Genomic DNA, 25117 nt, shown 5'->3' with positions numbered 1-25117 from the left:
TTTTAATATGTTTCAAATATCACTATTTTGTAAAAATGATTTGCATTGTGTGTAATTATTAAAGTTTATATATTTTTTACTTATCCTTCTTCCTACTTTTGTGCCATTAACTAATGCTGAGATAGTCCCAAATTACACATCATGGGGTATTCGCGCGGTTAGACAGGGAACAGCACCTGCCTCCACCTCTTGCTTCTTCAGCGCTGTAGAGAAGTGGCGACAGTGGGGTCCTACCTGACGCGTTTCGTCTGCATAGACGACGTCTATGGACCCCACTGTCGCCACTTCTCTACAGCGCTGTTTTTAGATACCCTTTTATGTGAGTGTATACTTTTTTATTATATTTCCCATTAAAACGGATTTACACTATTTGGCCATTCCTTCTCTTTATTTGGCTGCTGATATTGCTGGTTCCAACGCGGATCTGAGGGTTGCGATTTATGGGTGCCGTATTTCATATCTTTTGGCCCGATTACGCTTGAAGAACACAGCCATGTGGTAGCCACTCCACCAACTTTGCCCGTCCGGGCCAACTTCAACCCAGCACCACCCAAGTCTGATTGACTCCACCTGGCGTATGCCTTGTTGGGTCCACAGAGTCCGGTAAGCCTTTTCACTTCTATTGGTGGTGTGTGGGCTCCTGTTACAGATGATTCATACTCTTGTGGAGATTTGTTCCAGAGGACTTTTTTAATTCCCTCCAGTGATGTTCTTTTAAAACTTATGACCTTCGAACTGTCAATCCATAGACTTCATTTTGTGATCTCTTCCTAGCCCTACACTTATCTTGTTTTTTGACATTGTTTACACTTGCTGGTTGTGTTAGCTGCTGTGTCCATTTCTCTTTGTGGTAGCGCAGAATTATTGTGTATATATTTCTAGTTTTACACTGTTCTTTTTAAAAAAAGTGTCACTTTTATTACAAGGAATGTAAACATCCCTTGTAATAGAAAAAAAAGCATGACAGGACCTCTTAAATATGAGATCTGGGGTCAATTTACACTAAAATGCAATGAAAAAAAATTGTCATTTAAAAAAAAAAAAGAAGAAAAAAGTCCCTTTAAGAGCTCTATGGGTAGAACTGACGTTTTGACATCGCTGCCGACCGCTCCGGTAAGCGGCGGAGGAAGGACCCCTGCTACCGATAAAAGTGATCTTGTGGCGAATCCGCTACAGAGACCACTTTTTTCTCCAGCGGGCGGTCCGCTTCAAGATGAGGATACCGGGGTTATGGCAGCTAGATGGGGGGGGGGGGGGGGGGACCCTTAGGGGGAATCAAGAATGGAAAAGGACCTGGGGGTCCTAGTGGATGATAGACTCAGCAAAAGCATGCAATGTGAAGCTGCTGCTAACTAAGCAAACAGAATATTGGCATGCATTAAAAAGGGGATTAACTCCAGAGATAAAGCGATAATTCTCTCACTCTTCAAGACTCTGGTCCGGCCTCACCTGGAGTATGTTGTTTAGTTCTGGGCACCAGTCCTCAGGAAGGCTGTACTGGAAATAGAGCGAGTACAGAGAAGGACAACAAAGCTAATAAGAGGGACTGGAGGATATTAGTTATGAAGAAGAGACGCTTGAGAAGGGATAGGATTTTAATTTACAAATACCATACTGGTGACCCCACAATAGGGATAAAACTTTTCTGTGGAAGGGAGTTTAATAAGACACATGGCCAATCATTAAAATTAGAAGAAAAGAGGTTTAACCTTAAACTGCCTAGAGGGTTCTTTACTGTAAGAGCGGCAAGGATGTGGAATTTCCTTCCACAGGCGGTGGTTTCAGCGGGGAGCATCGATAGTTTAAAAAAACTATTAGATAAGCACCTGAATGACCACAACATACAAGGATATACAATGTAATGCTGACATATAATCACACACATAGGTTGAACTTGATGGGCTTGTGTCCTTTTTCAACCTCACCTATGTAACTTAGTATTCATTTATCTATCATTTTTTAGTAGCAGCAATACCCCCCCAAAAAAAAAAAAAAAATAACCCTAGGTCAGGAAGCTAGTTCAGCTAATACTAATTCTCATACAGCTGAAGAACACAGACGAGCTTAGGCCAATACCCAGTGTGCACAGACACATAGGCGCCTCCTGACCACCCTGTTGTCTTACCATGTATGACCCTGGCTCACCTTGACTGTCTCTGACTGAGGCAGTTACCTGCTATCAAGCTACTGGCACCAGTGCTTATTTGAACCTTGTTCCTCTGTCACCACATTTAGGGGTGCTTGGACCAGAACTGAGAGGGAAGCCCTCTCTTCAACTCAGCCACAAACCAAGGTACGCGACACGCTAACTCTAATCCTAACCTAACCCCTTACCCTAACGAATTATAAAATAATAAAAGAAATAAAAGCTAAGGGAAAAGCTTAAAAAGCTGAAATACTTAGCAACAAATGATGCAACAGATGAGTTTTTGCTATTGGTTAATTAAAAAAAAAAAAAAAACTCAAAAATCGCATGCAAGTCACACATAAAAAACGCACCAAAAATCTCACACCACAGAGCTGATCGGAGAACAGAATGGCTCCAATCCTCTCTATGGTCTAAGAAACCAGAAGCAATAAGCATTTCATCACTTCCAGGTTCACCGGATGTAAACATACCATTAGTGGTTTGAAAAAAAGCATCAGATCACACGGATCTTGATATGATCCAAAGCTTTTAAGGGCAGAGGAGAGTACTGGTCACTGCCTATTGCTATCATAGGGGATATTTATATGTCCTGTGATAATAAAAGTGATTAAAAATGGTTCCAGTGATTAAAAATGGGACAGTGTATAAAATTTTTATTTTAAAGCGCCTCCGTCCCCCCTGTGCAAAGATGAATGCATGGGTCAGTCAGCATGCATGCAAACAGCGATCATACCACATGTGAGGTATCACTGTGAAGTCAGTGGAAGGAATAGTGCCCCACTTTTGGTGTCTGTGGGAGAAATAGTGCCCCATTTTTGGTGTCTGTGGAAGGAATTGTGCCCCAAGGGCTGGATAAAGGCCTGCATTTGGCCCCCAGTTTGGAGACCACTGCTCTAGACAATATACTGTATAATGTTTGGGGGTTCTAAGTAATTTTCTGATTTTTACAAGTAAACAAAGTCTCAGAAAAGGCCTGGTCTTCAAAGCTGTAGTAAATGACTCTTGGTGACTTTACTCTTAGTAAAATTAAAATCTCCTAAACATTCACAGTTTAGGAGATTTTTACCCTGGATGCAGCCAGTTATATCACCGGTGCATGCGCTCTGAAGGTCCGGCATAACTTGCCAGAGCTACACAGCTTTGGGCCGGAACCAAGGGCTCCAGTGCACATGCACGGGAGTGACATCCTTGCAGCTCCAGCCAATCACATAGCCGGAGCGTGCGAACCCGGAAGAAAGACCGGGGGAAGATGTCAGCCCTCTCAGGAGGGCTTCATTCCAGGGTGAGTATTTCATAATGTGCTAGTATGCGCTGGTAGTAAATTCGCTTTTAGCCCTAATCGGGGTTACTGGGTATGAAATGTCATGTAATACCTTTAGGCTGAGCCTATTGCAACTTTTGTTACCAGGCCGCATGCTCCAGCAGATGTATTGCACATTTATTTTTCTTCACTTTATCATTTTTTTTACTCAATAAGAATGGTGGGGTATGGGTCTTCATTGTATATTGATTGGTTTGTGTTAAAGTTATAGCAACCTACGAACTATGATAAGTGTGTGTAATGTAAAATATATATACACACACAGCGAATGTACACAGCTGATCAACAGATCCCAACTATGAATCATTGGCCAGGACTTGCAGACAGGCCCCACTATTTACAGCGGGAGCCGGGCGCGCATGCACGTGCCCTAAACCCAGGAGTAGGCAGCGACATACAGATAGGTCACTCTGCCCGCAGAAAAATGCGGCTAGGCAGTTGTCAAGTGGTTAATGGAAGCAGTGTCCCTCAATGGACAATAGAAAATGCTATTTTACAAGGCCTACTCAGAGTGTTTACATTCAATATTCATATGAATTTTGCCTACCGGTATCTACACAACTGTCAGGGTTGAGAGCAGTGGCAACTTTCTTTAGAAGATAGAATATTCCACAACTTACTTCAAAGTTGAGTTGACACAGGGACTCTCAATGCAGTCCCAGGCCACTATTGCCATACTCGGTCTCTCCACAATCTGTAAATAGCAGGACCCATCATATGGCCAGATTGACAGAAAAATCGTAAATGCGCTGGCTTTTAAAAAAGGCACACATGGACAAAAGTCTCCATTGCTATTATAAATACTATATTGCCCAAAAAGCCAGCTCTATTATAAATACTATATTGCCCAAAAAGCCAGCTCTAAATTAAAAAACCGATAAACATGTTTACCCTTTTAAAGGGATATAATTAGCATATATAAATAATTCAAATGGGTTACAGATTTCCAAAAACCAGAGGGACATAGGTTGATTTCAAGCATCATTATACTCCTAAAATAGATACGGTCAGAATGTGGATGCTAGCGATGCACCGAAATGTCAGCGACAGAAACATATTGGCCGAAAATGGTGTTCTGCATTTTTGTCACGATTTTTACTATGCTTACAGTGTTTTTCATAGGTCATGTGACTCAAACACCATATCAAAAGCAACAAGTGCATTATTGATGCATTTTTATTGCATTTCAATAGGGAGGTGTGTTTTTGGTGCATTTTTTTTTTTTAACAGACCAAAAATGCAGCATGCAAGATTTTAACGTGTGAAGACATACATAGAATTTAAAGGGATGCATTTTTGTTGTTTTTTTAATTTTTGCACTAAAAAGGTGCCGGTAATAAATTCATGATATTAAAGTCAACTACAATACAAATATATACATTTAAAAAAAATGATTTTTGGGTTTTGGCCAAGTGCATCCTGCTTTTTTTTTTGTTATAAACAAGAAAGCATCCTTTTTTGGTTTCAGCACCACAATTTCCATTCAGTGGACCTCTAATGGATACAGTAAAAAGGGAAAGTAGTTTGAAAAGGGGGAAAAAAAAAAAAAAAGGATGTAGATGCTTAACATAAAATCATAACAAAATGCTGTGAAAACAGCAGGACATTTATCACATCCCTAAATAAAATGGTGAAGACAAAACCAGCAGAATCTTTTCCATTTTGACTACATAAAATTTATTGTTTTTCTTTCTTATAAAAATTTTGTAGAATGAGCTCATATTTAAATTCAGACATCCTAAGCAGCAATGTGTTTTATCCCCTCCATCTCTTGTGTGTATGATAAATACTGCTTATGCTAGAATTCCAGCTTTAAATTGGCTTCAAGTCCAGTTCATGTAGCTATAAAAGTGATTTCTGGATTGTGTCCATGCAGAAGCTGACATTTTAAAGAAAGGGACTTTGATACAGTTCTAACAAATTTTCATGACTATCTACAAAATTCACTGCATCTTTTCTTTTATTTATATTGCAAAGCATCAGGAGATTCAAAGTTATAATATTAACAGCTACAATTCATTAAAATAAAAAAGTATATACAGAGCCTCCTGACTGCCAATTGTTTTTTTTTACAGTTCTGTTTTTAAATTCCAAAATAAAAATCCAATTGAATATATTAATTTAATTGGTGCACATAACACATAAGCTTGTTACATGGCAGAAAATTAAGACGACCGAGTCAACGCCTTGTCACTGGGGAAATTTTCCACAAGTAGCACGTAACCAGTAGGATTGGTCTACAGCTCATTACAAGATGATGAATTTTGTTATGAATGACAATATGTGACATCCATATAGAACGCCAGTCCAAAAGGCATGTACAAAATTAGCAATCTACATAAATTAATAACTGGAGGTCCTGAGTATCAGGTGCATGAACATTCCAGTATATTCCTCAGGGCTTGGCCCTTTGAAAGAACACCTGAGAAAACAGGAAAAAAAAAAGAAAATTAGTATATCTGTCTAATGTGTCAAACTGTCAAAAGGTTCTGAAAAACACATTACACACCTTTAGGTAATTCTTAAATACTTTTGCATCTGGTTGCTGAAGAGCTTGACAAAACTCCTGTAAATCAGATTACAATATGACTATTTTAGCAAAAAAAAAAAAAAAAGTAATAGAAGAAATCAGGTATTCAGAGCAGAAGGGCACATATTTTGTTATAGTTTGTCTGCATTTGAGAAATAAATTAAACTGAGCAGAATACAAAAGCTTCCATCTATGAGTTAGTGGACTGTGGTTTAACAAAATGCAGCTTGAAGAGGGTACCTAAAATTTGACCTCTTAGTGTAGACTTCTGGGAAAATCAGTTAATCACCCAAGCAGGAACTTACATTTTTGGAGGTGTTCTATACACCAACTGTGCATAGAATGCCTCCAGGCTGCCATATTGCTTTGGACCTAACAGAAAATTACAGTGCAGCAGACTGAAAAGGTACATTTAAAAAAAAAACAACATTACAACAACCGGTCTTGTGTAGCAATTATATACACTATATTTTTGTTTTTGCTATAATTTTCCCACAAAAAAAAAAAGTGAAGCTACCCTTCAATGCAATGCACATAACACACTGCATGAGACTGCACAGGTGTGAAATGAACATTAGTCTTTACTTCATAGCAGGTGATAATTGCCACGTGTGTGATTCTCCCCAAGCTATAGTTCTTTTTTGCAGCTTATGGGAACTGTGTAATAATTTCACATTAATGTAAGCAGCAAGGATAAAGAGTTGTGAGCACAGCGTAGAGCCAACAATGGGCGTTTTAACAAGCAAAAACGCAGCCATTGGCATAATTTAACCTTTGTATTTCTACCTATATTCCTAATTTTAAAATATTTTCTGGTTTACCTGGATGATTTCTGGTGCCACCTGTAAAGACGGTAGATACTCTTGCTGTAGATACTGAATGCATTCTGGTCCCTATAGAAATAAATTGAAAGTAGTAAAAGTAAACACTACAGCTAGAAGTAATTTTAACTTCTGATATGTTCATAGCATGCTGTGCTAGAGCTTTCTTAGAACAAAAAGTATTCATATATCTCATTCAATCACATATATAAAAAGTAGTAATTTTAGAACAGTGGGGTAAGCCATGCAAATCATTCCTTTACACCCCAATGTACATCCAGAAAAGCTGGTAATAAAAAAAGAATATTGAAGCCAGCAGGTAATCCTAACACCCAGCTAGAAATTGTCTGGCTGTTATGCTGACCCTGTAGCTGTTGAACATGCCCAAAACAAGTATTAGACCCCTTTCACACTGGGGCGTTTTTGGGCTTAAAATAGCATCTGTAAAGCGCCTGAAAAATGCCTCACCTGCAGCCCCCAGTGTAAAAAGCCCGAGTGCTTTCACACTGGGGCGGTGCGCTTGCAGGATGTTAGAAAGTCCTACAAGCAACATCTTTTGGGCGGTGGAGGAGCAGTGTATACACCGCTCCTCCCCATTGAAATCAATGGGCAGCACTGTGGAAGCGCCTGCAAAGCACTTCGACAGTGGCGCTTTTAACCCTTTATTCGGCCGCTATTACAGCGGTAAAGTGCCGCTAATATTAGTGGTGCTTTACCGCTGACTCGCCCTCCCACCGCGTGAAAGTGCCCTTAAGGTCATGAAAAGCATAAGAAAAAACCCATCACCACAAATATTACAGGCCATAAATCAAAGTACAAAGTGGTTAACCGCTTGCCGCCCATCATATGATGGCCAGGCGGCGCGGCTCTTGATCTGGGAGGGCGTCATATGATGGCCCTTCATTTAAACAGGGAATACGCGTGATCGTGTGCGCGCATCCCTGTTCCTTCGGTGGCGGCGTGTCACGGAGACACTGCTCGCCACTAAGGGGGGTGAACAACCATTGGGCATGGCTGTTTACCACGTGATCATCCGTGATGATGTCACGGCTGATCACAGGTGGTACCTCCCCACTTTGCACGGCGCATGCACACGATCTCAAGTACGCTGCGCGTGCACGGCGGCGGCGTGTTCCCAGGAACACTGCTAGTCACCGAAGCTGGTAAACAGCCATTGGCCGGCAGCTGTTTACCACGTGATCGGCTGTGATCCTTTCACAGCCGATCACTAAATGTCAACAAACCGCAGTAATTAGATGTTACCAGGTTCTCCTCTTCACACACCGATCGTGTGTAAGGAGATTGCAGTAACATCTTGTTACCGCTTACAGTGTACACCAATCACACTGAGTACCCGTCACAATTCATATGAGTACCCGTCACAATTCATATGAGTACCCGTGTACCTGTCACAATTCATATGACTACACGTAAAAATGAACCGTTCAAAAGACTCATAATGCCTCAGATTATACGTTGGGGTGTTTGCATTCCAAAATAGGGTCATTTTGTGGGCAATTCCATTGTCCTGGTGCTCCAGGGCCTTCAAAAGTGTAATAGGTGGTTGAGAAATGAGATGTGCCATTTATGCTTGTAGAACGCCTGAAGGTGCTACTTCAATGTTGGTCCTTTGTATGTGGCCAGGCTGTGTAAAAGTCTCACACATGTGGTATCGCCATAATCTGGAAGAGTAGTAGAATGTATTTTGGAGTGTAATTTGTTGTATGCATATGCTGTGTGTGAGTAATAACCTGATAATTTGACAATTTTGTAAAAAAAAAAAAAAAAAAAAATCTTAATTTTGCAAAGAATTGTGGGAAAAAAATTACAACTTAAAAAAACTCACCATGCTACTTAATACCTTGGAATGTCTACTTTCTAAAAAGGGGTCATTTGGGAGGTATTTGTACTTTCCTGACTTGTTAGTGTCTCAAGAAATGAGATTCACCTGAAGGCCTGATCAGATGTGATCAATTTTCAGTGATTGGCACCATAGTTTCTAGACTATAACTTTCACAAAGACCAAATAATATACACTAATTTGGGTTATTTTTACCAAAGATATGTAGCAGTATAAATTATGGCCAAAATTTTTGAAGAAAAATGACTAATTAGCAAAATTTTATGACAGAACCAAAGAGGCATTTTTTTCACAAAATTTACGGTCTTTTTTCATTTATAGCACAAAAAATAAAAAAACCCATTAGTGATTAAATATCACCAAAAGAAATCTCTATTTGTGTGAAAAAAAGGACGCAAGTTTCATATGGGTACAGTGTTGCATGATTGAGTAATTGTTATTCAAACTGTTAGAGCGCTGAAAGCTGAAAATTGGTCTGGGCAGGAAGGGGTTGTAAGTGCACTGTATTGAGGTGGTTAAACACGACAACCAGGCTTCAGCCTTCATGGTTTTCTCATGGCAGGATTCCTTTAAAGTGGAACTTTAAAAAGAGCATCTCCTTATCCATGGCAACAGGGTTTTGAAGCCACTTTCAGATGTTTGGACGCTGGCCAAAAAAAAAAAGACAGGAAGTCCCCCTCCTAGGCATAACATCTCCCCCAATTAGGGAATGTTTTAGTTTTTTCTCTCCCACGATAAAGGATTTAACAGATAAACCAAAAATCGGATTCTTATATCATGGAGTCCAGAGCATCTCCATATCATCAATGATAGGCATGTTCTAAAGCATTGAATATGAGGGGAGGAGCAACACAATACGCCAACTGGCCCCAAACAAGTAAACCAGAACAGGTTAGTAACTTACACAGCAACATGCATAACATGCTGACCAAGGACAGTGTCCTTGGCAGCTCTTTCAACCACTTGGTAAAACTTCATTAAGTATGAACTAAAGACCAAGTAGCAGTTTTACAAACTTAAGTTACTGAAGCTTGATGATGAATAGCCCAAGAAGTACCCATACTCTTGGTACAATGCAATGTCACAGAAAACTGAAACATTGCTCTTTAGATTGTAAGCCTGAGAAATAAGCTGAGGGATTCATCAAGAAATGGCAGACTTGGAAACTGCGTGACCCTTCCATGGGCCTTCAGAAAGAACATAGAGGGAATCAGGCTGATGAATTGCAGTAGTCGACTTCAGGTAACATCCGATAGAATAATTCATATACAAAGTGTGAAGAGCTTTGTTCTCCTGTGTCTGCAGCTTAATATAGAAAGACAATACAATGTCCTGGTTGAGATGGAATGAAGAAACCACCTTAGTTAAAAACGATGGCTGAGGGCATAGAACCACTTTGTCACAATGTAGTACCAGAAACCATTCCTTAAAGAAAAAAAAAGGAGCCAATTCTGAAACTGCAAGCTGAAGTAATGGCAACAAGAAAAATAATCTAAGTGAGAAGGACTAAATATCCCAGATGGGTTCCAATCACCTAAAGGACACAGTATAAACCTATTGTCATGGATATGCCATTTTTCTTTTATTATAGAAAAGGTTTTTAAAATCTTGGCAGGCCCAGAGTAGTACTCTAATGCAGTTTATACTACAACCAGATGGCAGCTGCGGATGCGGAAAATAAATACTAACGTCAACGCTTTCTTCAAGCACTGAAACTGACAGTTTGGGCAGTGTAAAATGAAAATCGAGTTGTTTGCTCTCCTCTCGTCCAACCATAAAAAGCCTTTTTTTTTTTTCACTGAATACAAGGCGTTCCGTGAATGCATGAGTAAAATCCCATGATTTACCCACCCCTCCTGCACTTACAAAACAGAAAAAAATACAAGGCTTCTTTTGAATAGATAGGAGCAAGCAATTTGATCCCTTACAGTACAGTGGTCAGAACCGTCAGCGCCTAAAGCTCAAGGTTGAGTTGCATCCAGCATAAGTAAAACTAGAATTTTTAACATCCCAGCCCCATCTGGATGTAGCAAACACAGCATTAGAAAAAAATTCTATGGACCAAGCAAAATTTAAAAGGGACTTAATTTCCTAGAGTTCCACTTTAGAGTAAACATATCCAGTTCACCAAAGCATTTAAACTAATATCACAGTAAAATGCAGGCAAAGAACCTACACTTGTCTTCTAGTCAGACACTTTTTTGCTCAGTCTTTGAGGAACATAATTTTTGATGCATCATCTTACCCTTTTTAGATATATGGTTTTCATTGTCACTGCACACTCCGACAAAGCCTACAGACAAAAGTGAGTTGTTTTAATGTCAATATAATGATTACATTTTATACAAACCTATAAGAGGTTTAAGATTATAAACATGAAAACTATACCAAAAAACTTGCTCTTTACATGAGAAGGGCAGTAAGCACAAAAAGATCCTTGTGTGAGGTGGCCGAGATAGTTACTAAACCCAACAATTTTTCATATATAAGTACGACTAGTGTCAACAGCCCAACTATAAAAGTGGTTTACTCTTGTGAAAAATTATATATACATACTGTGTGTACGAGAGAGAGAGACAGAGAGAGAGACACAGACACACACACAGACACAGACTATGTATGTATACACACAGTTGTGCTCATAAGCTTACATACCCTGGCAGAATTTATGATTTCTTGGCCATTTTGCAGAGAATATGAATGATAAACATTTGTCACTCGTAGTTAGTGTTTGGCTGAAGCCATTATCAATCAACTGTTTACTCTTTAAATCATGGCAACAGAAACTACCCAAATGACCCTGATCAAAGGTTTACATACCCAAATTCTTAATTCCGTGTATTGCCCCCTTTAAAATCAATGACAGCTTGAAGTCTTTTGTGGCATTTGTGGATGAGGCCCTTTATCTTCGCAGATAGTAAAGCTGCCCATTCCTCTTGGCAAAATGTCTCCAGTCCCTGTAAATTCTTGGGCTGTCTTGCATGAACTGCACATTTGAGATCTCCCCAGAGTGGCTCAATGATATTGAGGTCAGGAGACTGAGATGGCCACTCCAGAACCTTCACTTTATTCTGCTATAACCAATGACAGGTCGACTTGGCCTTGTGTTTTGAATCATTGTCCTGTTAGAATGTCCAAGTACGTCCCATGCGCAGCTTCCTGGCTGATGAATGCAAATGTTCCTCCAGTATTTGACAACATATTGCATTCATCTTACCAACAATTTTGACCAAATTTCCTGTGCCTTTGTAGCTCACACATCCCCAAAAACATCAGCAATGCACCTCCATAACTTTCAGCCCATCTTTCTTCAAGTGCCTCCTTATTGTGCATCTTGAAACCACACCACGTTTTCAGAGTGTCCTGTATTTCACCTGAAGTTATTTGTGGGTTTTTCCTGGCAGTTGTGGCCAAAATTTCAGTTGGTCTACCTGACCGTGGTTTGGTTACAACAGAACCCCTCATTTTCCACTTGTTGATTAGAGTTTGAACACTGCTGATTGACATTCTCAATTCCTTGGATATCTTTTTATATCCTTTTCCTGTTTTATACATATCAACTACCTTTTCTTGCAGATCCTTTGACAATTCTTTTGCTTTCCCCATTACTCAGAATCCAGAAATTTCCGTGCAGCACCGGTTGAAAGATGCAAGGGTCTGTCAGGAGTCCAGAAACTCATTGACCTTTTATACACACACAAATTACAAGCAAACAGATCACAGGTGAGGATGGGGTGTACCTTTAATAGCCATTCAAACCCCTTTGTGTCAACTTGTGTGCATGTTATCAGGCCAAAATCACCAGGGTATGTAAACCTTTGATCAGGGTCACTCGGGTAGTTTCTGTTGCTATTTATGTTTTAACCACTTGAGCCCCGGACCATTATGCTGCCTAAGGACCAGAGGTCTTTTTCCAATTTGGCACTGCGTCGCTTTAACTGCTAATTGCGCGGTCATGCAATGCTGTACCCAAACGAAATTTGCGTCCTTTTCTTCCCACAAATAGAGCTTTCTTTTGATGGTATTTGATCACCTCTGCAGTTTTTATTTTTTGCGCTATAAACGGAAAAAGACCGAAAATTTTGAAAAAAAATGATATTTTCTACTTTTTGTTATAAAAAAAATCCAATAAACTCAATTTTAGTCATACATTTAGGCCAAAATGTATTCGGCCACATGTCTTTGGTAAAAAAAATGTCAATAAGCGTATATTTATTGGTTTGCGCAAAAGTTATAGCGTCTACAAACTAGGGTACATTTTCTGGAATTTACACAGCTTTTAGTTTATGACTGCCTATGTCATTTCTTGAGGTGCTAAAATGGCAGGGCAGTACAAAACCCCCCCAAATGACCCCATTTTGGAAAGTAGACACCCCAAGGAAATTGCTGATAGGCATGTTGAACCCATTGAATATTTATTTTTTTTGTCCCAAGTGATTGAATAATGACAAAAAAAAAAAAAATATTTACAAAAAGTTGTCACTAAATGATATATTGCTCACACAGGCCATGGGCCTATGTGGAATTGCACCCCAAAATATATTCAGCTACTTCTCCTGAGTACGGGGATACCACATGTGTGGGACTTTTTGGGAGCCTAGCCGCGTATGGGACCCCGAAAACCAATCACCGCCTTCAGGATTTCTAAGGGTGTAACTTTTTGATTTCACTCTTCACTGCCTATCACAGTTTCGGAGGCCATGGAATGCCCAGGTGGCACAACCCCCCCCCCAAATGACCCCATTTTGGAAAGTAGACACCCCAAGCTATTTGCTGAGAGGCATATTGAGTCCATGGAATATTTTATATTTTGACACAAGTTGCGGGAAAGTGACACTTTTTTTTTTTTTTTTTTTTTTTTTTGCACAAAGTTGTCACTAAATGATATATTGCTCACACAGGCCATGGGCCTATGTGGAATTGCACCCCAAAATACATTTAGCTGCTTCTCCTGAGTACGGGGATACCACATGTGTGAGACTTTTTGGGAGCCTAGCCGTGTACGGGACCCCGAAAACCAATCACCGCCTTCAGCGTTTTTAAGGGCGTGAATTTTTGATTTTACTCTTCACTGCCTAACACCGTTTCGGAGGCCATGGAATGCCCAGGTGGCACAAAACCCCCCCAAATGACCCCATTTTGGAAAGTAGACACCCCAAGCTATTTGCTGAGAGGCATGGTGAGTATTTTGCAGCTCTCATTTGTTTTTGAAAATGAAGAAAGACAAGAAAAAACTTTTTTTTTTTTTCTTTTTTCAAATTTCAAAACTTTGTGACAAAAAGTGAGGTCTGCAAAATACTCACTATACCTCTCAGCAAATAGCTTGGGGTGTCTACTTTCCAAAATGGGGTCATTTGGGGGGGTTTTGTGCCACCTGGGCATTCCATGGCCTCCGAAACTGTGATAGGCAGTGAAGAGTGAAATCAAAAATTCACGCCCTTAGAAAGCCTGAAGGCGGTGCTTGGTTTTCGGGGTCCCGTACGCGGCTAGGCTCCCAAAAAGTCTCACACATGTGGTATCCCCGTACTCAGGAGAAGCAGCAGAATGTATTTTGGGGTGTAATTTCACATATTCCCATGGCATGTTTGAGCAATATATCATTTAGTGACAACTTTGTGCAAAAAAAAAAAAAAAAAAAAAAAAAAATTTGTCTCTTTCCCGCAACTTGTGTCGCAATATAAAATATTCCATGGACTCGACATGCCTCTCAGCAAATAGCTTGGGGTGTCTACTTTCCAAAATGGGGTCATTTGGGGGGGGTTTTGAACTGTCCTGGCATTTTATGCACAACATTTAGAAGCTTATGTCACACATCACCCACTCTTCTAACCACTTGAAGACAAAGCCCTTTCTGACACTTATTTTTTACATGAAAAAGTTTTTTTTTTTGCAAGAAAATTACTTTGAACCCCCAAACATTATATATTTTTTTAAAGCAAATGCCCTACAGATTAAAATGGTGGGTGTTTCATTTTTTTTTTTTCACACAGTATTTGCGCAGCGATTTTTCAAACGCATTTTTTGGGGAAAAAACACACTTTTTTAAATTTTAATGCACTAAAACACACTATATTGCCCAAATGTTTGATGAAATAAAAAAGATGATCTTAGACCGAGTACATGGATACCAAACATGACATGCTTTACAATTGCGCACAAACGTGCAGTGGCAACAAAATAAATACATTTTTAAAAGCCTTTAAAAGCCTTTACAGGTTACCACTTTAGATTTGCAGAGGAGGTCTACTGCAAAAATTACTGCCCTCGATCTGACCTTCGCGGCGATACCTCACATGCATGGTGCAATTGCTGTTTACGTTTGACGACAGACCGCCGCTTGCGTTCGCCTTAGCGCAAGAGCAGGGGGCGACAGGGGTGCTTTTTTTTTTTTTTTTTTTTTTTCTTTATTATTTTTTTGCTTTTTTATCTTATTTTTAAACTGTTCCTTTCATTTTTTTTTTTTTTTAAATCATTTTTATTGTTATCTCGGGGAATGTAAATATCCCCTATGATAGCAATAGGTAGTGACAGGTACTCTTTTTTGAAAAAATTGGGGTCTATTAGACCCTAGATCTCTCCTCTGCCTTCAAAGCATCTGACCACACCAAGATCGGTGTGATAAAATGCTTCCCCAATTTCCCAATGGCGCTATTTACATCCGGCGAAATCTAAGTCATAAAATGCTCGTAGCTTCCGGTTTCTTAGGCCATAGAGATGTTTGGAGCCACTCTTGTCTCTGATCAGCTCTATGGTCAGCTGGCTGAATCACCGGCTGCATTCTCAGGTTCCCTGTTGAGACAGGAGAGCCAGAGAAAAACACGGAAGACGGTGGGGGGGGGGGGGGCATTCCCTCCCACGGCTTGTAAAGGCAGTCTAGAGGCTAATTAGCTGCTAGGATTGCTTTTACATGAAAGCCGACCGCTGGCTGAAAAGAATGATACCAAGATGATACCTAAACCTGCAGGCATCATTCTGGTATAACCACTCAAAGTTGTGAATGGCGTACCTGAAGACAAAAAAATGGTTAACAATAAAGCACAGTAAACAGTAAAGTATAAATAATTACATACCTGAAAAACAAACATGATAAAACATAATAACAATAACAATAAAACACTGCAGAATAGAATACAGTAAAAAAAGAGCAGAACAATAGAGAGAGAGAATAGAGAGAGAGAACAATAAAACGACAACTATTTTTTTTTATTTTATATATATATATTTTTTTTTTACACTTTTTTTGTAACTAACTTTTATAACGGTAACCGGTTCCAGGTTCGGGTCTCTCAAAATGCGATGGCATCTTGGGAGACCCTGTGAAAGTGTGCCTAGTCTGTGCAATGCTGTACCCTACGCTAATACTCAACTAGTGAATGGTAGCGTTCAAAACATTCACCAATGCAAAGACCAGGATTGTCAGGACAGGAGTGACAATAATAGCGGGTGTCACGCCTATATTCGCGCTTGCTGCAGACACAACATCTTTTTGGGGGGGTTCGTTGGGTAGGGGTACTCGGGAGGACATAAAGAAAATGCCTCTCATGCAGCCGACTGCATTTGGTTGGGGATGTGAATGAGGGAAGTACGGGCGCTGCAGAAGTGGTGGGTTCCCAATTAGGATTGGCGAATGCAGCAGGAAGGGCACTATGGGCACGACGGGCCTGTGTTTGTCTTTTTGGTGGCAGCGGGACACTACTTGTGCTTGCCACCTCACCAGCTTGAACTGCACTTATGGGACTCGCCACGTCACCAAGTGTTACTGCAGCGCTGGTTTGACTACGACCGGGGTGTACTAGGCCGCTGGTGCTTGCCAGTTCAATAAAAAGCTTCCAAAAAAACTGTTAGCGATCGCAGGGATCAGGTCTGACTCTGCGAACGCTGCAGTTATGCGTTTAGTGTTTTGTAAGTGTCAGTGATCGATCGATACTGCACTTGGGTGGGCTGGACTGGGCCGGGCGGAGGGGCAAAACGCAGGTGCTAGCAGGTATCTGGGCTGATCCCGCTAACACTGCGTTTTTGGGAACCCTAAACTGCTGGGGACGCTAGTATAGATCTGATCGGATCAGATATTGATCCGATCAGATACTATACCACTAAAGGAGGCGTATGCTGCGTGCGTGGGTGTTAGTGGTACTGGCGCTAACCTGACGCTGCCTGGGGCCGGTGCTTGCTAGTTCACCAAAATGCTACCAAAAAAACTGTTAGCGATCGCAGGGATCAGGCCTGACTCTGCGAACGCTGCAGTTATGCGTTTAGTGCCTTGTAAGTGACAGTGATCGATCGATACTGCACTTGGGTGGGCTGGGCTGGGCCGGGCGGAGGGGCACAACGCAGGTGCTAGCAGGTATCTGGGCTGATCCCGCTAACACTGCGTTTTTGGGAACCCTAAACTGCTGGGGACGCTAGTATAGATCTGATCGGATCAGATATTGATCTGATCAGATACTATACCACTAAGGGAGGTGTACGGTGCGTGCGTGGGTGTTAGCGCTACTGGCGCTAACCTGACGCTGCCTGGTGCTTGCTTGCCAGTTCACCAAAATGCTACCAAAAAAACTGTTAGCGATCGTAGGGATCAGGCCTGACTCTGCGAACGCTGCAGTTATGCGTTTAGTGTTTTGTAAGTGACAGTGATCGATCGATACTGCACTTGGGTGGGCTGGGCGGAGGGGCAAAACGCAGGTGCTAGCGGGTATCTGGGCTGATCCCGCTAACACTGTGTTTTTGGGAACCCTAAACTGCTGGGGACGCCAGTATAGATCTGATCGGATCAGATATTGATCCGATCAGATACTATACCACTAAGGGAGGCGCATGCTGCGTGCGTGGGTGTTAGCGGTACTGGCGCTAATCTGACGCTGCCTGGGGCGACGCATATCACCGCCGGGCGATCAGGGGGCTAAACCTTTATTCGGTAATAAACGGCGGGTGCCCTGACACTATAAAAAATAAACAAACTAACCAGCGTCACCCGTAACGGTTATACGGTGATCAGTGGTGAAAGGGTTAACTAGGGGGCAATCAAGGGGTTAAAACATTTATTAGGTAGTATATGGGGGTCCCTGTCACTATAAAACGCTGACGGCGAACCTAAATATTTACCTCACTAACTAGCGTCACCAGTGACACTAATACAGCGATCAGAAAAATGATCGCTTAGCGACACTGGCGATGGGGGGTGATCAAGGGGTTAAAACTTTATTAGGGGGGGTTAGGGGGGTATCCTAGACCTAAAGGGGGGTAATACTCACTGTCCCAACACTGTAACTGTCACAAACTGACACTATGCAGTAATCAGAAAAAAAAAAAAAAAAAACCTGCTGGTGTCAGTTTGTGACAGGGGGGGGGGGGGTGATTGGGGGGGGATCGGGGGGCGATCGGGGGGGGGATCGGGGTGTTTTGTATGCCTGGCATGTTCTACTGTGTGTGTAGTGTGTTGTGCACTTACATTGATGTCTTCTCCCCTCGGCGCTGGAACGGAATACCGAGCCGAGGGGAGATGACATCATTTCCTTTGCTGCTGTTTAGCATACAGCAGCAAAGGAGTGTTCCCATTGGCCGGCGGCGATCGCGAGGGGGGGGCCACGAACGGATGGCCTCCCCCTCATCTCGGATCGCCGGGGAACAGAACGGGACCGCTTCGGGCACCGGGGGGGGGTCCGATCGGACCCCCCACCCGCGAGAGGCAAATCACGTACATGTACGTGATTTTGCCTGCCCGTGCCGCCTTGCCGACGTAAATCGGCGTTAGGCGGTCCTTAAGTGGTTAAAAAGAGTAAACAGTTGATTGATAATAAATGGCTTCAAACACCAACCATGGGTGAGATAAATGTTTTTGTCATCATTCATATTCTCTGCCAAAAAAAAAAAAAATTATAATATACACACACATATATATATATATATATATATATATATATATATATATATATATATATATATATATATACACACACACACACACACACACACACACACACATACATACATACATATATATATATATACATATATAATATTAATATATATATATATATATAACACACACACACATATATATACATTATATAGAAGGCTATAGGATTACTGGAGAGTGCCAACCCACCAATATGGTTTGGGCATCTGCAAGGTCAAAACTTGGTTTCAGCGGAGCCAAAAAGCATGCAGGAAAAATATGTTTATAGACAAAATCTGCAAAGCCAACCAATCCATCTTTGCCACCTGGAAAAAAACAAAACAAAAAACTATTAAATTGGCTTCGGAATGCCACACATAGTGCAAAAATAAGAAACCTATAAAAAACACAGAGGGGAGGAAAAAAAAAAAAAAAAAAAAAAAAAAGGCACTCACCCCATAGTTCTACTAATTTGGAGAGTATGATGAAGCAGGTTTTTTGAGCAATGGGATCTGGATAATCTACAGCTCCTTGAATGACCGTGAATAATACACGCTCCACATTCTCAGCATCTGTACCATAAACAGAGAAAAGTCCTTCTTACTAAAAATATTTAATATATGTTAAAGATCAAAAATATAATAGAGATTCACAAACGTGTCAAATTTAAGGGTAATGTTTAAAGTTAATCTAAACCCAAAAATCAAAATTAACTGGTTGCCCTCAAATGACGGCGGGGCGTTGCGGCTCTTGTTCTGGGACGCTGTCATGTGACCGCGCCCCCGATCTGTGGAAAGAGCCGCTTCCGCGGCTCTTTAAACATGTGATCGGCTGTGTCCAATCACAGCCGGTCACATGTAAACAAGGAAGTGCCGGTAATCGGCGCTCCTCGCCTCACACTGAGTGTGTGTGACGAGGAGAGCCAATCAGTGGCTCCTCCACGCAGGGGGACATTTAGGAATGTAATCAGGGCACTATTGATCAGTGCCCTGATTATAATATTCAAAAATAGTGTCACCATACAGTGCCCACCAGTGGCAGCAATCAGTGCCGACCACTGCCCACAAGTGTCACCAATCAGTGCCCATTAGCGATGCCAGTCAGTGCTGCCAATCAATGTCCAGTGTCACCCACCAGAGCCACCCATCAATGCCCATCAGTACCGCCTATCCATGCCACCTATCAGTGCCGCCTATCAGTGCCTCATCAGTTCAGCCTATCAGTGCGCATCAGCGCACATCAGTGAAGGCGAAAAAATGACTTAGTTACAAAATTTACTGACAGAAAAAAAAAAAAAAAAAAACAACTTTCAAAATTTTTTTTTTGTAAAAAATAAAAAAACCCAGCAGTGATTAAATACCACCAAAAGAAAGCTCTGTTTGTGTGAAGAAAATTATAAAACATTTGTTTGGGTACAGTGTAGCAAGACCGCGCAATTTAATTCAAAGTGTGACAGCGCTGAAAGCTGAAAAATGGCTTGGGCAGGAAGGGGGTGTTAGTGCCTGGTAGGCAAGTGGTTAAAGTGATTGTAAAGTCCCGTTTATAAAAAAAAACAAACAGTCATACTTCCCTGCTCTTTTGCAGTGATTTTGCACACGGCAGCCTGGATCCACCTCTTCTCGGGTCCCTCTTCGCTGCTCCTGGCCCCTCCCTCCTGTCGAGTGCCTCCACAGCAAGCAACTTGCAATGGGGCAGCAGAGCTGCAGCTCTGTGGGTCCATTCAGACAGAGCTGCTGTTTGGCCCCGACTACTCTCTCCTGATTGGCTAACTGACTGATTGACAGCCGCAGGAGCCAATGGCATCGCTGCTGTGTCTCAGCCAATCAGGGGGGAGAGTCCCAGACGTGTGCCGTGGACATCGCTGGACAGAGATGGGGCTCAGGCAAGTATTACGGGGTGCAGGAGAGGCTGCTACACAGAAGGCTTTATTTTATTTTTATTCATAGAATGCATTAAGATTAAAAAAACCTGCCTTTACAACTCAGTTAATAGTATTGCAACTTACCAGTCCTTAGATAAGGTGGAAGCATTTGTTTTTCCTTTAAACTTAGTAATCCTGCCATTAACATAAAAGCATAATGCAATGATTTGCATATTTTTTATTCACAATAGAAAACATGTTAAAGTGGATGTAAATCCAACATTTTTTTTTATCATACTGTAGAGAATAAGATTTCCTATCATTTGAGCCCAGTCTTGCCACAAAGAGTTAATCCATCTCTGAGCAATCCTCTTAATGTTCAGTGACAAAAATCTTGACAAACTGAGAAAAACTTTGTCAAATACTCCCCCTTGCTATGAGTGACAGCCTAAGACTAATGCAGTATTTTTTAATCTCCCCCCCCCCCCCCACAACTCTTTTCTTCAGCAGCTCTGCAAGGATTGGCTGTTCCACACCTCAGCATGATTTGGCATGCTGAAGACATGTAGTTACTTTCCTGTCTTTTCACTGGATGTTAGAGATCATAGCAGAAGTTCAGCGTTAGAAATACACAGGGGAGGTGGGCGGGGAGTCTACTGACATCGAGCTCCAGACAACAGACCCACCCACAGAATCTGCAGTTTTTGGCTCTCATAACAGACAGAGGGGAGACATTTGACAGGTAAAGATACATGCAGGAGGCATGTATATCCCTATAGATAACCCCTATGGCAGTAGTTTAGAAAGGATGACATTGGGTTTACATCCACTTTAAGGGTCTAAACAAATCAAATGTACGATTTTAAGAAAACGATTAGGTCATTTTGAAATTGATGACAGCAACACGTTCCAAAGTTGGGACAGAGCCATATTTATGACGGTGTAGCATCCTCTCTTTTAAAAACACACTGTAAACATCTGGGAACTAAGAAAACAAAATTGCTGAAGTTTTGGGAGAGGTTTATAACTGCTCAACAGTTCTGGGTCGTCTTTGTTGTAGTTTTAGTTTCAATTCGTATGACCACAGAAGTTTTCCACTTTGCACCAGACCATTTTAAATGATCTTTGGCGCAGAGAAGACAGAAGCACTCCAATCTTCAGAAAAATTACAAGCTTTTATAATAAAATCCAAAAACTACAGACATCACAGACCCAGGATAGCAGCAACTTGGTTAATGCATTTTACGCAGCTACTGACGTTATCGCGCCCCATGTGATGGTGTTACACTATTGGAGCCTTTTTTTCCTATGTATACTCCGGAGTTATCGATGTGAGTGGAGTGGTGGCTATAATAACGTGATCTGACAACTCAAGGGGTTCCCCATACCTTGCAGAGGTTATTCTGCTTTCCCATCCGACCATCCTAGAGATAGGTGGTCCAGAGTATCTGGTAAGAGTCTCAGAATACCACTCTTGGTGCGACACTGAAGATAGCTCATCACTTGGTGGAGGTTTCATCTTACTTAGAGTCCTCAGAGACTTATTAACATTTTATGGACTGAATATTTCATTTTTGCACTTTACTAATAGTGTGTTAGCAATTCTCATTCAATTCTTCACAGCGATTTCAGACTAATCATTTGATTAGTCTAGCTATTTACACACATTTTTTTTAATTGTTCTGTGGTTATACATGCACTAGGTAGTTTATGGATTATTGCAATCGTTATTTTTTGTTTTGTTTAGATGATTAAAGTCTTTGCAATTTTACATTGGGGAACATTATTCTGAACATTGAAGGGACTTTACATGAGGCGTGTCTGTGTATTTATTGAAATAAAAAGTATATATTCTGTAATGAGGTTTGATATTGGTGTGATGTGATGCAGTGGCCCCGCAAAATAATGCAATGCCATCACACATACACATCAGACCGGTTCAAGTATATCGTTGGATTAAGGTAGTCAGAAATTGATAGCGGTAATGATAACAATAGTGTATCACCACTGATAATGTTAGTATTCATGATGATAATATTCAATAATATATATATATATATATATATATATATATATATATATATATATATATATATATATATATATATATATATATATATATACACATATATACACATACATACACACACACACACACACATATACACATACATACACATACACACACACGATCAAAATAAAGCAAATCCAGAATAACATAGTACATCGGATATGCACCTCGGTATAAAATATTATAATAAAATATTGAATTAAAATTCCTAATTAGGACGAGCTTGTCTGGGCACTATTCTTGTAGACGCTACACGTTTCGTAGCCTAAAGCTACTCATCAGGAGTGGGATGCAATAATAAAGAGTTCCGCTCAGGGACACAGCCCTATTCCGAAATGGAGAGGGCAGGAGGTCAGGGCATAGTGTCTCACCGGGGGCTGAGACGGGGGTATCCCCCGCCCCCATAAGTTTGGGGGGGGGGGGGGGTTGGGGGGGGTGTGGAGTTCGAGTTCTGATGTTGACTCGGGGAAAACAGCCGAGAAACGAATGGCCACCACAGCACAACAATCCCCAAAAGGTCGAATATGTGCTATAAAAGGTAGTGTGCCTTACTTGAGTGATAAATGGTATGAATGGTGGACCTTCCTAGTGATGTGAGGGAGGGACTCCCTCTCATCACTAGGAAGGTCCACCATTTATCACTCAAGTAAGGCACACTACCTTTGATAACAAATATTTGACTTAGACATGTGGGGATTGTGGTGGCCATCCGTTTCTCGGCTGTTTTCCTCGAGTCAATATCAGAATCCCCCCCACCAACTTCTTATGGGGGGCTATGGGGGCGGGGGATACACCCCCCCGTCTCAGCCCTGGGTAAGACACTATGCCCGGAACGCCTGCCCTCTCCATTTCGGAATTGGACTGTTTCCTTGAGCGGAACTCTATTATTGCATGGCACTACTGATGAGTAGCTTTAGACTACGAAATGCATAGTCTACAAGGGTGCCCAGACAAGCTCGCCGAGGTGTATATCCGATGTACTATGTTGATTTGCTTTATTTTGATCAGGTCTATGTGAGAAAAAAAATATATTATAATATATATATATATATATATATATATATATATATATATATATATATATATATATATATATATATATATATATATATATGCTCTTCTTTAATAATTTTTCATTTCTGTATCAATCAAGTTTTTTTTATTATCCAATTATGAATTGACGTGTTCTTGATTAAAGTACGATACTAGAGTTAATGTTATTATCATTGTTTGCATTATTACTATGAATATTATCATGAATACTAACATCAGTGGTGATACACTATTGTTATCATTACCGCTATCAATTTCTGACTACCTTAAAGGGGTTGTAAAGGTAAAAATTTTTTCACCTTAATGCATTATATGCATTAAGGTGAAAAAACTTTTGACAATACCGCCGCCCCCAGCCCCCCCCGTTTTACTTACCTGACACCTCGAATCTCCGCTGCTCGTTCCCGTCATCTCTATTGCAGCTCAGCCTGGTCGCTGATTGGCTGCAGTGGATGGATTGAAAGCAGCGCAGCCATTGGCTCGCGCTGCTGTCAATCACATCCGATGACGCGGCGAGCCGGGGGGCGGGGCCGAGTGATACAGTGAGCGGCTATAGCCGCCGGCTGTATCATGGGAGCGCGCCCGCTAGAACTAACCACCATGCGAGGGAGCTCGCATTAAGGTGGATAGTTCTTGCGGGGAGGAGCTGAAACAGCCGCCGAGGGACCCCAGAAGAGCAGGTTCGGGGCCACTCTGTGCAGAACGAGCTGCACAGTGAAGGTAAGTATGACATGTTATTTAAAAAAAAAAAAAAAATTACCTTTACAACCCCTTTAATCAAACGATATACTTGAAGCAGTCTGATGTGTGTTATGGCTTTGCATTATTTTGCGGGACCACTGCATCACATCACACCAATATCAAACCTCATTACAGAATATATACTTTTTATCCCAATTATTAAATACACAGACATGCCTCATATAAAGTCCCACCAAGCCTCTTTGATAATATATATATATATATATATATATATATATATATATATATATATATATATATATATATATATATATATATATATATATATACACACACACACACACACACACACACACACACACACACACACATACATACATATATATGAGAGATCTATATAGATATATCTACACACATACATACACAGGGATGGAGGCGTGTAGGTGTTGGCTGTGACCGGTCACATCTGTTCTCAATTAGCCATTATTCTGAAATGGTTTGGCAATTTTAAGACAGCTTTTCATAGACTGGAGAACCTCTGCCCTTTGCCAAGTAATGTAATTAGTTGCAAAATGTTCTTCCAGCTCTTCCTTGTTAGTACTACTTTCCTTGTCAGCTTTCTGATGCCCTGTCCCAAAGTTTTTTTGAGATCGATTGCTGCCATCAAGTTCAAAATTACCCTATTTTTTCTAAAAATGGTACATGTTCTTTTTTCATTTTCCCTTTCTTTGTTCATTGACAGACACAGCTCTCTGCTATTCTTCACCATAGAGTTTATTGCACCATCTACAGGAGTAAAACACTAGGCAGAAAAGAAACAATACCAGCTAGGACTGCCCATAGGTGGTGCAAA

The 25117-nt window shown here is 41.0% G+C and overlaps 1 protein-coding gene across 1 annotated transcript in view; it reads right to left on the bottom strand.

Annotated features, from left to right (window-relative positions):
- Window positions 1–5123: 5123 nt before the first annotated feature.
- The window catches only part of XPOT (exportin for tRNA), a 105062-nt gene continuing 85068 nt past the window's right edge, over window positions 5124–25117 (bottom strand). Inside the window, exons 20-25 of the mRNA XM_073620136.1 lie at window positions 19033–19149; window positions 18788–18903; window positions 10928–10975; window positions 6822–6893; window positions 5980–6036; window positions 5124–5892 (exon numbers count right to left, since the gene is read on the bottom strand). Of these exons, the coding sequence (XP_073476237.1) occupies window positions 5866–5892; window positions 5980–6036; window positions 6822–6893; window positions 10928–10975; window positions 18788–18903; window positions 19033–19149 (437 nt within the window). The 3' untranslated portion in view covers window positions 5124–5865. The remainder of the gene's footprint in view (window positions 5893–5979; window positions 6037–6821; window positions 6894–10927; window positions 10976–18787; window positions 18904–19032; window positions 19150–25117) is intronic.

Source organism: Aquarana catesbeiana, linkage group LG03 (assembly GCF_042186555.1).
Source record: "Aquarana catesbeiana isolate 2022-GZ linkage group LG03, ASM4218655v1, whole genome shotgun sequence".
In the NCBI taxonomy this organism is placed as follows: Eukaryota; Metazoa; Chordata; class Amphibia; order Anura; family Ranidae; genus Aquarana; species Aquarana catesbeiana.
Note: the sequence above shows the minus strand (reverse complement) of the source record. Positions and strands in the feature narration are given on the sequence as shown.